The sequence below is a fragment of the Cladophialophora yegresii genome, assembly GCF_000585515.1.
Source record: "Cladophialophora yegresii CBS 114405 chromosome Unknown aczIN-supercont1.4, whole genome shotgun sequence".
Taxonomy (NCBI): Eukaryota; Fungi; Ascomycota; class Eurotiomycetes; order Chaetothyriales; family Herpotrichiellaceae; genus Cladophialophora; species Cladophialophora yegresii.
Window position 1 is genome coordinate 2483165 of NW_006913048.1, and position 13116 is coordinate 2496280.

Below are 13116 nucleotides of genomic sequence, written 5' to 3' on the forward strand. Positions count from 1 at the left end.
GCAGTGGCCGGTCTCGTGGTTGCTGACGTGGCAGTGCAAATATGGTGAGTTCTCATCATAATCTCATTCGCCGAGTGAGCCCTCCGCTTATGGGCGCAGGGCAGTAGATTCGAGACCCAACTTGCCTGCTGCCCGGTCTTTGAGACGGCCCTTTAGCCACCACCGCAGTTTTGAAGTCTGCGCTATCGAACGAAGTAGGCGCTTGAGTAGAGTGCACACAGTATCGCAACATGTTCGTTCGTGTAGCGCACCGCGCCTTGTTGCCCAGTTGCTCAGCTTGCATCCAGCATATACCTTGCTAATTAGATGGGCTCTGGCGACGGTCAAAGCCAACGCCCGAGTTCCTGGCAATGACGTACGGGTAGCGGTTGGCTGTTGCCCCGAAATCTCCCTGCTCGCCGGCTTTTTGTGCGCCCCGCGGGCACTTTTGTCTCCTCAGTCAGCTACCACCACCACGACGTTTCGCCTCACCACGAACAAGAAAGCCTGACAACTTCGCCAAGCTGCCCAGAATCCTGGCCTTCTTTGAAGCCGCTCAAAAGCAACCTGCATCCACTTCCCTGATCCAGACCATCAGCATCTGTATTCCTCCATTACCCTGTCGGTCACTGCAACCGCCAGAGACTGGAAGCGATCACATTCCGCATCGACCCGAACCTTCCTGCCGCTCCGGTATCTTGCTGGGACTGCGAATTCCTTTTCCATTACTATTGTCTTCGAGCCTTGCAAGTTTAGCCCAGCCGCAGCGACAATGTCTTATTACGACGACGACAGATCCCGCCGACCGAGGAGCACCCGGGAGCGGTCCCGAAGAGATGACTATGACGATACCACGATTTACGACACAAACACCAGAGAATCCCGGATAGTCAAGAGGCGCGATGACAGCGTCGACTCTATCGAAGAAGTCGCCCGTGATTTCGCCCCTGGAGACCGCGGCGCTGTCTATCGCGAGACCACTGTGCGCAAAAGCGGCCATCGCCCGATCCGAACGAGGTCGTCCGATGATCGCTGGTACGACGATCGGTATGACGACCGGTCTTATGTTTCGCGAAAGAGATATGATGACGACTACGTCGTTGTCGACAAGCCGAGACGCAAGGGTCGAGATTACGACGACAGCCGTGAGTTTCGGCGCCCCGCCCACCCTATCTCTATTTCCGCAACTGACCCTTCCTAGGCCGCTCCCGTCGATACTCCTCGGATTACTCCTCTCGAAGCCGCACTCCACCCAAGAGAGAGCGCAGAAAGTCCACGGTTGAAGAGGCCTTGGGTGCTGTCGGCCTAGGAGGAGTTGCTGGAGCTCTTTTGGGCAAGAGCCGCGATAGATCAAGATCAGGTTCTCGCGATGGCCGCCATCGAAGCCGAAGCCGCGCTGGTCGCAGAGACAGATCGTCGTCTGACCGTTCTCGATATCGTAGCAAGAGCCGCGGCAAAGCCAGGAATGAGCAAATCTCACAAGCCATAAAGGCTGCTGTTCTGGCTGGAGCCGGTGAGGCGTTCCGTGCTCGCAAGACCGACGGCGGTTGGGGCGGTGAGAAAGGCAAGCGAGTGCTCACCGCTGCGCTCGCCGCAGGCGGAGTTGACGGCTTGATCTCCAATAAGGAGGATCCTCATCACCACAACAAGCGAGACATTGTCGGCTCGGCTTTGGCTGGTATGGCCACCAATCGCATCATCAATGGACCACGGTCGAAGTCTCGAGGCAGGACCGGGAGCCCTGACAGTCGCCGTGGGCGCAGCCAGTCTCGAGGAGGCTTGGGAGACCTTGCCGCTGGCGGAATTGTCGCAGCCACGGCAAAGAAAGCATATGATTCAATCCGCTCCCGATCCCGTGGTCGCGCGCGTTCTCGAAGCGCATCATCATACGACAGCCGTGGTAGCCGGAGCCCGCCAAGCAAGCGCAGTCGCAGCCGCTCAATCGCCGCCAGAGGGCTTGCAGCGTTGGGATTGAAAGATGCCGCGGACAAGGTCGATCCAGGCCGTGAACGGGATCGCCGCCGAAACTACGACAACTACGATGATGATGGACGGTCAAGCCGTTATGGAGGATATGGATACAATGATTCCCGAGATGTAGGTACCATTCAACCCCAGTATGACTATGCAAATGGCGGTCCCCGTTCCCTGAGCGTACCTAGGGGGGCGCCCTCTGGCTATGAGCTCGACTACGGCCCGCGTCATACCGGGGACCCAGAAACAGACTCCGATTCTGACCTCGGCTCCAGTTCCGAAGATGAGAAAGAGATTAAAAAAGGTCGCAAGAAGATGTTGCTCAGCGGAGGTCTTGCGACCGTTGCAACTATACACGCTGCGCACAGTGTATACCAAAGTATGGAAAAACGCGAATTGAGACAGAAGCTATTGAAGGAGGGTGATATCAGTCCCGAACAAGCGAGGCAGGCAAAGAACAAAAACAGACTCCAGGATGTAGCCAGCATCGGGATCGCGGCTTTGGGTCTCAAGGGGGCCTACAGCGAATGGCAGGAGACCCGGGAAGCACAGAGGGAACAGAAGGAGGAAAAGGAGAAACGCGAAAGACACAAAGCCAAGCGAGCAGCAAGACGCCGGAAGATGAGCATGATCGCAGCTCACAATTACGTCGACAGCGGCTTTACTGGAAGCATGCCAAACCTGGCCAGCTACCCTCAGCAGCAGTATCCGCCGCAGCAACCGACCTTCCCTCCACCGCCCGGGGCCTTTGCGTATGGCACGGGCTCACCGGTCCACTACGCTGATGACAACCCTTATGGGGCAATATCACAGCAGCAGGCCTATGTCCCTGCACCCCATCATGAACCTCAAGTGGGTGTTCCTCGGGCCGAGACTCATTGAAGCATTTACGACCGTTCACGATTCCCTTATGACTGCAAATAACGCCCCAAATCATGCTCAGATCTCCGATCCCGCAACCGCGTATGTGATGGTACATCAACTTCGGCGATGGGATCCTTTTTTTAGAAATGGCAGCATAAGATCAGGCCTGTCTGGTTTGGCTACGATACCATGATTCAATGACAAACAATTGATCTGATGTGACGAGAGTCGCTGAGGACAACAAGATGTTGAATCGTGTTTCACTTCTCTGTGTTCTCTGTCGTAGTCCTACTCGGAGCAGCCGCGTCTCACCTGCTTCCGTTTAGCATTGGACTGCAGCAGATGACTCGGAGGTGCGGCTACAGTCCTTGGGGCTGTACTCTCCCACCTCACTCTGAGCTCTGTTGTCCACTTCTCTCTCAGCTCCCTTGTCGCCCTGTCTCTCAGCTCTCTTTGTCCCATCGATCACATTTGCACCTATTTGTCTCCTCCAACCTCGCCAGTTTCGGTTCGTGCGGCTCAACTCAGTAAGTTAAACTGCTTTGCCGTAGGTCAATCGCTGACTCACTAGCCACAGGCAGCACCACAACCCCCCTCGGAGCAGAAGTCAACTGAACGCAATAACGTTAGAATGCCTAACTACGAGGTTACTCTGGCAAGCACCATTCGCACTCCGGCACACAGCATATTCCTTTCGGGTCGTGGATGGACCGCTGAAGGTGTCATTTGAATAGATGGAAATCAAGCATATCTGATATCGGGTACGACATAACCCTGCCATGCCGACAAGCTTGAGCCACGCATGTTTGCCACTGGTATTAGAAGCAAGTCAAGTCAGCACCGCCTGATCTGCCCGTTTCGTCACTCTCTGAAGCCACCCCGAACTGACCGTCCTCATCTATTCTCAGGAAGTCCCTCCTCGGAGTGGAACGCCGTCTTCGGCAAAAATGAAGCCAGGAGATGGACTGCGACCTCCCCGGACGGGCCCCCATGACTCCAATGAAGTGTCATCAGAGATATTGGATGAGAATCGTGATGGACTTCTTCCAAACGCGGTCGATCTGTAGCGCCCGTACGCGCCGTCGAAGTGTCCGTCTCGTGGTTGGAAGTCGTTCCCAGCAAATCTGAATCCAGGAGATGGATGGTGAGCCCGCCTAGGAGGGAGTCCATCATCAGGAAACCGAACATGAATCGTGGTGGTTGTCCAAATTGTATATCGTCTTGTCGACCGAACCTGCCCCTAGGGAGGAAGTCCAGATCGTCCTCCTCTACAACCAACGGGTGTCTTTGAAATACCGGCATTTGCTCCAACACAATGGGTCGATTGAACGCAGGAATTTCTTCAGCGTACGGTTCGTCAAAGCCACCTCCAACCACGACATCTGGGCCGCCCCCCGGATTGGGATATACGCCTGGGAAAGGCGGTCTTTGACCGAACCCGTTCACTGCACTAGGATGTATTGGAAGCCGACCACCTCCGTCGAGGGCGAAGTCACCAAAAGGGTCTCCTCGAGTATATCTCTGCCGGGTCTCCACATATCGTCGGCCGCCTGGACTCCTGGCCCAACGGCGCTCGTCTATCCGGACTGGCCTGCCTTGGCGATTCCAGCGTTCCAGGTCTTTGGGCCGTATGCCAGGTGTGGAGTAGCTAGTACCCATCGGTACTTCGAGTGGCTGTATCACAATGAATGGATAAGTTCCCTGATTCGCCTACGATACGACTGCCAGATTTGGCCTTCATCAGACATAACTTCGAGGTATTATTGAGTTGATGGGAATGTTGGAAGAGAAGGTTCAGATGAAAGGCACACGTTTATGGTTCCTGTGTGATCTCGATTGCGATTTATGGTGGCTCACTGGTCATTAATTGGCGCAGGCAGGCGTATCACAGTGTTTTCGTGTTGTGAGAGTGTCAGTCACGCACGTTTGCCTCCCGGTGGTGGGAGGATGTGTGAGAGGCGTCCGACTTCCGAGGCAGTGTTTGGTCCGAAAAGTAGCGTTAGATGTTCTCGGCCAGAATTCGATAATCGAAGTATCTAGACACTGATATCAACAAAAAGGATCCTATGTCATTGCGCCGGAGAGCTCCGTGACGACGGTGTGGCGCGGCTACTGCCAGTAAATACACCCACTCGCCTGCGAAAATTTCATCTGATGAACTGTTGGACGACAGAACCGACGGCGACCATCTGCGTGCGGCGCTCTCATCCACCGCACCGGCCTCCATCCCTTACGTGCACTCCACAAGTAGGATCCGGATCCGTCTCCGTCTCGACAATATTCACTCGCTCGCCGTGCCCAGAAGGGATCATCAATGTCGAGGAAGACCTTTTCTCGAGATGTTCCTGTCGCATGAGTGTCACGTTGGCTTTCTGTCTCTGTGGCTCATGGTCTGTTGTCTTCTGTCTTTTCGGTCGATGGCCTGCCCGTGCCGCGACTCCTGCACCTCCTCGCGACCAGTATCCCGAGGGACGCCGGCGTAGGACCGGTCATGCCCAGCCCGGCGGCATGGGAGCGCGAGGCATCAGTCCGGACGACGTGCCTAGCCTTGAATCTTCCCGGTCGTGATCCAGCTCTTGTCCCAGCTCCGTGGCATAGGGTGGCAGCCTCTCATAGTGACGGGGCTGTGCTCTTAACTCAGGCTCTCCATGCCTGTAGAGATCCAATTGTCCACGCGTACGGAGCCCAGGGAGGGTGCTGGTTGAGGACCAGAGATTGTTTGGCTGGCACTTGAGAAGACGAGGGACAGACTGGAGTGCTCAGTCGTCCGACCCAGTCAGGCGGCAGACCATGCTGGTCCATAGCGACACATGCGTCGTGCCCGTCCGCCCAGTCTGTTGAACCGGTGGTCTGTCAGATCGTGGGACTAGAACGAAGGCGCGAGCTTGCTTGACGTGGGCGCATGCATCCATGCCAAGTGCTCTGATACGCCCAGAGCATACGTTGGTGAGTCCAGTAGTTGTTTCAAAATTGCCAGGCCGGTTCCCTGTGGCTGCATGGACCGACGGGACTTTCGCGGCAAGGGAGCACTGGGTCTTTGAGTAATTAATTACTGCGTTGTCTTGTCCAGAGCTTGGTGTTGTATGCCAGCTATCCCTTCTTTCTAGCGTTCTATATCCCGAGTGGCGGGATGGTTGATGAGAAGACGACATCCAGGGAAAGTGGTCGACGCATTCACCAAGCATTTTCTGCTGGACAATAACGGCAGGCGGTGGTCGAGTTGGAGGCTACAGTAGGTATGAAAGCCAAGCGTCCGCGAGGCTGCGAATGTCGGGGGTCAGAGACCCTTTATGTATTGTCGATGGGCTCAAATTACACACGCCGTCTTGCTAGCTGAGGCGGCTGTAAGCACGAAGGCCAGGTGGCTTCTCCGAGCGGAGATACATCTTTCTCTGTTTGCGAATAGAGTGCCGAGTCTGCATTGTACGCGACAGATGTTTGGGAGGAGGTCTATCCTGATCTACGAGATATTCCTACTATCACCACCCCGCCATGTTTTGGAACTTCCCTTTTAGATCACTGTCCGTGATATTGTAGATGAGGGTCTCCATCTTGATCTACAGAGTAGTCCTATTCTCACCACTGCCTCATGCTTTGGAACTTCCTTCGGAGATCACTGTCCGCGATGTTGTAGACGAGGGCCTCCTCAACAGGCATTGGAGCCAGCTTTGGAGGCCGCAACTCGCCCTCGCTCATCAACTTCGCTGCATCGTGGCCGAACAACCAGTCGAGCCTGGTCGAGTTGGCCCAGAAGAAGGGATTGTCCAGGTTATCTCGTTGTCTGATCAGCTGGTCTCGCCGGTCTCTTTCCGGCCCGTCATACAGGTGCCACCACGCCTGGAGGATGCGGGTATTCTTCGCTACGTGAGTCGCTCGGGGCAATCTTTGCGTCTGGTACGCGTGGAGCGCCTCTCGAATCTTGTCGTGCTCCCGAAGAGCGGCTTGCAAGGTGGCTGCGTCCTCGGTCGCCTGTGCGGCGCCCTGAGCCAAATATGGCATCATCGGGTGGCATGCGTCTCCTAGGATGGCGACCTTGCCGCTGGGATGGACCCACCTCTGGAGGTGATCGAAATCGGCAAGCTTCCACTTGAGGTAAGAGTCTGTGAGGCCACACAATTTCCGCACAGGCGGGCACCAGTCGGCGAAGCGCTGGACGAGTTCCGTGTTGTCGGCCTGGGAGCGCCACTCCTCGTCGCCAATCGGGCGGCCTACATCGGTGTGGTGTGTTATGTCGATGATGATGTTGTAGAGCTCGCCATCGCGGAGGGGGTAGCCGACCGCGTGGGCCTCGGGTCCGAGCCAGTGCATGGCCAAGCCGCTTTCCAGCAGCGGGCGCAATTCTGGATCGTTTCGAAGCCGTTCGGCCGGCACGATGACCCGGTATGCCACGTCGCCGGTGTCTTGAGGCTCGATCGGGGAGCCGTTGATGGTGTTCCTGACTGCGGATTTGATGCCATCGGCACAGATGATAAGGTCTGCTGTAAGTCGTTCACCACTCGCCAGTGTCACGGCCGGGCCTTCAAAGTCGTAGTCCCTCACCTTGCTGTCCATCCGCAGGGTGATGTTGTTGTGTTGAGACGCCGTCTTGACGAATAAATCGATCAGGTCTGCCCGGTGGATGAAGTAGTACGGCGCGCCATACTTGGCCTCCACGTCCTTGTAGTCGACGTCGAGCAGCACCTTGCCCGTCCAGTCAAGAAAGCGCAGCCCACGAGCGGTTTCTCTCTTGATCTTGCTGAAGTCGACACCCCAGCTCCGGCTGAGACGCGATGAGTTTGGAGGGACCCGGATCCCGGCACCAACCTGGAAGAGCGTGGTGTCAGTGTCGTCGCGGATTAACGAAAAGTCTGTTAAGCCTCACCTCTAGAAATTCTTTGACGCCCTCGAGGACAGTAATCTGATGGCCATCCGTCGCGAGAGCCAGAGCCGTCGACAGGCCGCCAATCCCTGCTCCGACCACTATCGCCTTGAGATCTTTCATTGTGTCGAACTTTGTACGTCAAGTTGATCCCGCAACTGGCCACGTTGAACATGCGCGTACCCTGCAAGGACACATCATCCGCGACTGTTTTATACTGATATGGATCAGGATGTCAACAAGCACTCAGTCAATCTGACCGTCGGGAAGAACGAGATCGGGCAGTTCTCCAAGTTGCCGGAATCATGTAGCCGCGGTGAAACTCCTTGTCGAAGTAACCATGGGTCTGATTCCACCGTTCACCCCGCACAAGCTGACGTCGAGTCTATCTTACAGCTAGCCTGAGGGTGTTATTCACGGGCTGCACAGGGACTCAGCGGTACCGTTTATCTGCCATCCTTGGAGCAGGGGCACAGTCGGGCGCCGCGGCTGCGGTATAAGACCATGTACAATTAGCTGCGGAACATGACATGTCGACAACATCAAAATCTCGCTATGGACGACATCCATCTCTTGAGTATGCAAAGTCTCGAAGTGGTATCTGATTCTCGAATCGTGGATGATATGCTCGGTACTGGGGACGACAATGGTGCCAGGCTTGATCGATGACTTGCTGTTGATTCCTGTTCTCTTCAGTTTGGAAGGCTGGAGAGATGGTGCTCATGAAGGCTGTTTCGGAATGATTGTAATGTAAACACAAAGTCTCAGCCTTTCTGGCCACGATTCCCTAGAATCACGGAAGTATCCATCTATGTGGCGAACGAGTGCGGGCATAGTGAAATGCAAGGCCTGTCGTGCCTACAAGCGCACCTGGGAAGGAAGCTTCTATTGATGCAAGAAGCATGCTAGTACTTGCGAGGTGCGCAGGACGCTATCCAGCAAGCAGCGTGCTCCTGGAGCACGCAGATGGGTTGGCCCACAGAATAGGCGTTGCTCGGCTCTCCAAGGGCTGCGAGGGCTGCCAAAGTTTACCTAGAAGCTACAGTAAATAAAGCTTAGGCTGCCCCGGTGAGACCGGGTCAGCCTCGCAGCGCCTTCTCAACTTGCTGAACACCTCGTCACCGCGTCAGCTACGTCCGGATCAGCCTCTGAGAACGAAACTAGAAAAAGGCCAGATCTTTCCGCCGTCCTGAGCTCGGGGGCTCTGCTCAGGCGAGAAAAGCACGGTCTGCGCGAAAAGCTGGCTTCTCTCCAACACAAGGTACTGGGTTGAAGGCTACCATAACATGACAAGGTATTTGCTCCACGTTAAAACTGAACACGTCTAGCAGGCGTCTGCTTTGTAACACTGCATATGAACGACATCGAAGATTGACAGGCGTGACCCAGAGCTCGATGACCAAGCTTGCAGAACTCGACAGGCAAATTCCTTCCCTCAACCGTCTCGGATCCCTCTTCACTTGCCCTGAACGTCACGACTTCTTGGTCAAAACACCCACCACATGAACAACCGGGCTCAACTCATCAGCCTGTTGCACCTCAACGTTAGCCCAGCCTCCATCCCTGGCGTTGGCCACCTTCCAGAACGTATCCATGGTGTTCCTGGTCAAACAACACCCACCCATCAACTGCTTCCACCCCAACAACATGTAAAACTGCTGCGCCAGCCGCGCAACCCAGTGACCCGTGTTCAACACGTGCTCGCAAATGACGAACCGCCCGCCGGGCTTGAGCAAGCTATACAAATCCGCCACACTGGCCGCCTGGTCCGGCACGCCGCACAGGACACGCAGACAGACAATCTCGTCGAAGAGTTGGAGATCTGTCGACGACGTCTTGCCCTCCTGGACCAAGCCGGCCTTGATCAACGCCGGGATCATGGCGTCCAGGTCCGCGGTCGCGGCCAGGACGTGATACTTGTCGCCCAGTCCGGCCGCGCGGGCTTTCTCTCTCAACTTGTCGTGCAGCGAGATGCCCGGCTCGACGCCGTAGATGGCCGTGATGTTCTCCGGGTGTGTGAAGCGGTGGACCTGTTCCCCGGAGCCGGGGCCCACGTCGAGAATCACGCCCTTGCTTTGGGCGAGCAGAGGTGGGAGACTCTCGGGCGTGTCGTCCGCGCACATGGGCCCAAACGTGAGCCACAGGTTGGCGAAGGCCTTTTCCTTGAATGCCTCGAGGTCGCGGAGCGGTAGGAGCGGGTTTTTCAGAAAAGTAAGCCCGAAGACTGAGTGCGGTATGTGAGCGAGTCGTCATGCATGGAGTTGTCCTCGGCCACGACAGCATCGTCGCACCGCGAGGAGAGGGAGATACTTACAGAACGCGCTCGCGCCCATGAACGGCAATGGAAAGACCATACCCTTGAGGTATTCGAGCGCCGTCGCCATTGTGCGTGCTGTCTTCTGTGCTGTGCTGCCGCTGTCACTATCCTGTTGGCAACAATCACTGCCAATGCTATTGCTAGTGTGCGACCTCCTCCAGTCAACCACTGATCTCACTCACCTTCGAGCTCTTGTTCCCCTCCTATCGACTCCCAGTTCTCGATCTCAGAGTTCTCGCTTGTGGATTGTGTTTGTGGTGGTACAAGTACCACTGCTGTAGAGCGGCTTCGATAGACAAATACCGATCGGGCACTCTCAGTACATACCCGGGCCGCGGTATGTTTTGTGGATAGGCTACCCCTTTCACTGGGCAAGAAGTACAATACCTATGAGATCTCAGACTTGAGATCTAAGATGCAAGTTGCAAGATACTACGTTCTGTCTTGTCCTGTCCCGTCCTGTCCTGTGTAGTCCTGTGAACAGACAAAAGAGGTTCCAGTTAACCTCGCTTATCTTCCCCGCCATGCATGCCACGCCACGCCGTACAAATATACTTTCAACCCGAGACCTAGAACCGACAGCCCCAACTTGGCTCGGTACGGTACCTACTCTCTGTATGTTTGTGGTTCTGCGTTCGTACTCCTGGATACCTACTCCGTACTCCAAATCCTACTAACTCGCACCCCCAGCGTTGCAGGGCGGCAGGTGACACGCTCCCACGAAGATCTTGTTCTCAACACCTCGCACTCCTCGCCTCTTCTCATCTTCTCTTTTGACCATCCTGAAATACTTCGCAGTACTTGCTACTGCCCCGCGACCTCTCTGTTTGTTCGGCGAGCTGCTACTCTAGCTTAAATCCCCTCCGTGGTGTGCGTTCTCCGTGCGCCGTACGGTAACGGTAACGGTACCGGTACCGGTACGCGTGCGTGGCTGGCCAACACCAGGGCACGACACGGCACGACCTCACGGCGCAGTACGTAATTAAGGGATTGGCAATTGTTAGACAATACAGTAGGTGTTCGATCGCATACGAGATTCTTTCGCCCAGTCAGTACGGAGTACCTTGTGCAGTGATCACTTGCTCTCGCTCGTATTTGAATCCCGGATTTCGGGGACGTCGGGGTCTGGATTTCGGCCGACGGCCGTCGTTGCGGCATACCTAGGTACGTAGGTACATTAATGTAAGTGTGTACTCGTCTCGCGCGTATGGTACTGCACTGCACTGCATACCTAGGTAAGGTACACTGTACTGCGTATGTATGTTTCTATAAATGGAACGTTTCGTGTATATTGTAGAGTGTATTGACCACGCAGCAGCCATTACACGATAATGCTTAGTGTGCGATGGGGTTTGGTGTACACGGTAGCCTGCATTACTCCAGTACCCCGTCAATGATTACTGGTATCCTATCCTTATTTGCGAGTTCACCCCTTGCAGGTAATGCCGTCAGTCACACAGCTCTACGCCATCATCCAGAGAACGAGTCACTCCGCCGTAGTCGAGGTATCTCAGACCTCCTGCTTCTTAGCCTCGGCCTCCACGTCCTCCTCCTCCTTCCTCCAATGCCGTAGCGGTGTTGGACGATCAGTGACTCTGTCCTTCTCCCGCCTCCCCAACCATTCCTCATACTGCTCCACGCAAGGCGCATACAAGAGTTCCCCCGAGAGAGCGCCCCTCAGCGTCCCCGCGCCGACGACCATCCACAGTAAAATCACGGCCACGGAGAAGATCGTGCCCAGCACCCTGAAGAACTCGCTAGGGATCTCCTTGGCCAAAGTACACGTCGCCACGGCATACACGCCGAGCGGGAACGTGAAGCCCCACCAGCCCATATTGAACGGGAACCTGAGATGGCACTATTAGTTTTGGGGCGTGTTGCGAAAGTGGCAGTCTGTCAAACACTTACTTACTTCGCGTGATGCTCGCGACGGCAAAGAACAGCCACACGAGACCATATCCCCATATGACGAGCGCCGCGACGAGGGAGACGCTGTAGATGATCCGGCCGCCGTCGGGGTGGTCAAAGGGAAGCACCTCCGCGCACACCTTGCCCAGCTGCATGAGCGCGAAGCTGCCTTGGCCGAGGGGCCCCAGTGGGAGGAAGACCGAGACAATGACTTCCCTGGCGGGGAGGCGGTGGATGGTCAGACGGTGGAAGTACATGACCAGCACGACCATGGCAAGTGGAAACCCCGTGCCCCAGAGCACATAGGACGTGACGATCGTCCAGAGCTGGTGCTGGCGATTGGGGAGCACTTCGGCTACGATGCCGCCCGAGGCGGCGGCCACGATGGTCGTCACGACGGGCAGCAGCCACGCGGCGGTCATCTGGGAGAGTTCGGACCGGCGGTGGATGTGCATGATGATAAAGGGCAGCCACATGCACGTGGTGACCGCGAGGGCCACGTCGATCCACCAGAGCGTCCACGCCAGGGTAATGGCCCCAGGGCCCCAGTGCGCGATGCACACAAAGACAACCATGTTGACGATGGTGGCCAGGCCCATGGGGAAGGTCCCGCAGAACAGTGACTGCACGGGGTGTCGAATCATGGCCATAAAGAGGCCGGGAAACATCGTATACCGCAGGATGGAGATGGAGAGGAAGGTGCAGAATAGGCCGATGTTGAGGCAGAAGACAATGACCGAGAGCCAGTACAACCAGTCGCCGTTGTAGGGTAGGGTGTGTAAAAGAATCGAGGCAATCCCTGTCCCCATCGTCGCCGCAAACCAGGAGGGCGTGAAGTTCAGCACCACTCTCCTCCATCCATGCTGATTTCTGGCGGAAAAGCTCGCCACGAGATCCTCGGCGGCTGTATGCTGTTCGCCGGTCGGACGACCAGGTAGTGCCTCCTCATGCGTAGCGGCAGGGTCCATGGTAAGCTGTGATGCGAAGGCGCTCGTCAAGATCCAGCTCGGTCTGGTGTCTTGAGACTATGGGAGACAAAAGTCCATTGATCTGTAGATAAGCATCGGAACACTCGTGGGAGACATTGTGAGCAATGTCCCCGAGTGACGGAGTTATAGGTGAAGGAGCCATCGCTTTGCAGGGCTGCAAGGATCCTGACCTTCCGCAAATGAGGCTTTTCGGGAAACCGTAGAACTAATGGTGGCGGTACGTTCTC

The 13116-nt window shown here is 55.9% G+C and overlaps 5 protein-coding genes across 5 annotated transcripts; 1 reads left to right on the forward strand and 4 right to left on the reverse strand.

The window, feature by feature from the left end:
- Positions 1–751: 751 nt before the first annotated feature.
- Positions 752–2835, forward strand: A1O7_06235 (uncharacterized protein; the record flags this gene model as incomplete). Its single annotated transcript, XM_007760238.1, has 2 exons — positions 752–1124; positions 1181–2835. 2 exons carry the CDS (start codon positions 752–754, stop codon positions 2833–2835), a joined length of 2028 nt encoding a protein of 675 aa, XP_007758428.1.
- An 876-nt stretch (positions 2836–3711) lies between these two features.
- Positions 3712–4476, reverse strand: A1O7_06236 (uncharacterized protein; the record flags this gene model as incomplete). The annotated part of the gene is made up of 1 exon (XM_007760239.1): positions 3712–4476. One exon carries the CDS (start codon positions 4474–4476, stop codon positions 3712–3714), a length of 765 nt encoding a protein of 254 aa, XP_007758429.1.
- A 1917-nt stretch (positions 4477–6393) lies between these two features.
- A1O7_06237 (uncharacterized protein) lies at positions 6394–7798 on the reverse strand (the record flags this gene model as incomplete). Its single annotated transcript, XM_007760240.1, has 2 exons — positions 6394–7620; positions 7679–7798. 2 exons carry the CDS (start codon positions 7796–7798, stop codon positions 6394–6396), a joined length of 1347 nt encoding a protein of 448 aa, XP_007758430.1.
- A 1349-nt stretch (positions 7799–9147) lies between these two features.
- On the reverse strand, positions 9148–10059 carry A1O7_06238 (uncharacterized protein; the record flags this gene model as incomplete). Its single annotated transcript, XM_007760241.1, has 2 exons — positions 9148–9899; positions 9990–10059. 2 exons carry the CDS (start codon positions 10057–10059, stop codon positions 9148–9150), a joined length of 822 nt encoding a protein of 273 aa, XP_007758431.1.
- A 1443-nt stretch (positions 10060–11502) lies between these two features.
- Positions 11503–12868, reverse strand: A1O7_06239 (uncharacterized protein; the record flags this gene model as incomplete). The annotated part of the gene is made up of 2 exons (XM_007760242.1): positions 11503–11839; positions 11901–12868. 2 exons carry the CDS (start codon positions 12866–12868, stop codon positions 11503–11505), a joined length of 1305 nt encoding a protein of 434 aa, XP_007758432.1.
- Between the last annotated feature and the right edge of the window lie 248 nt (positions 12869–13116).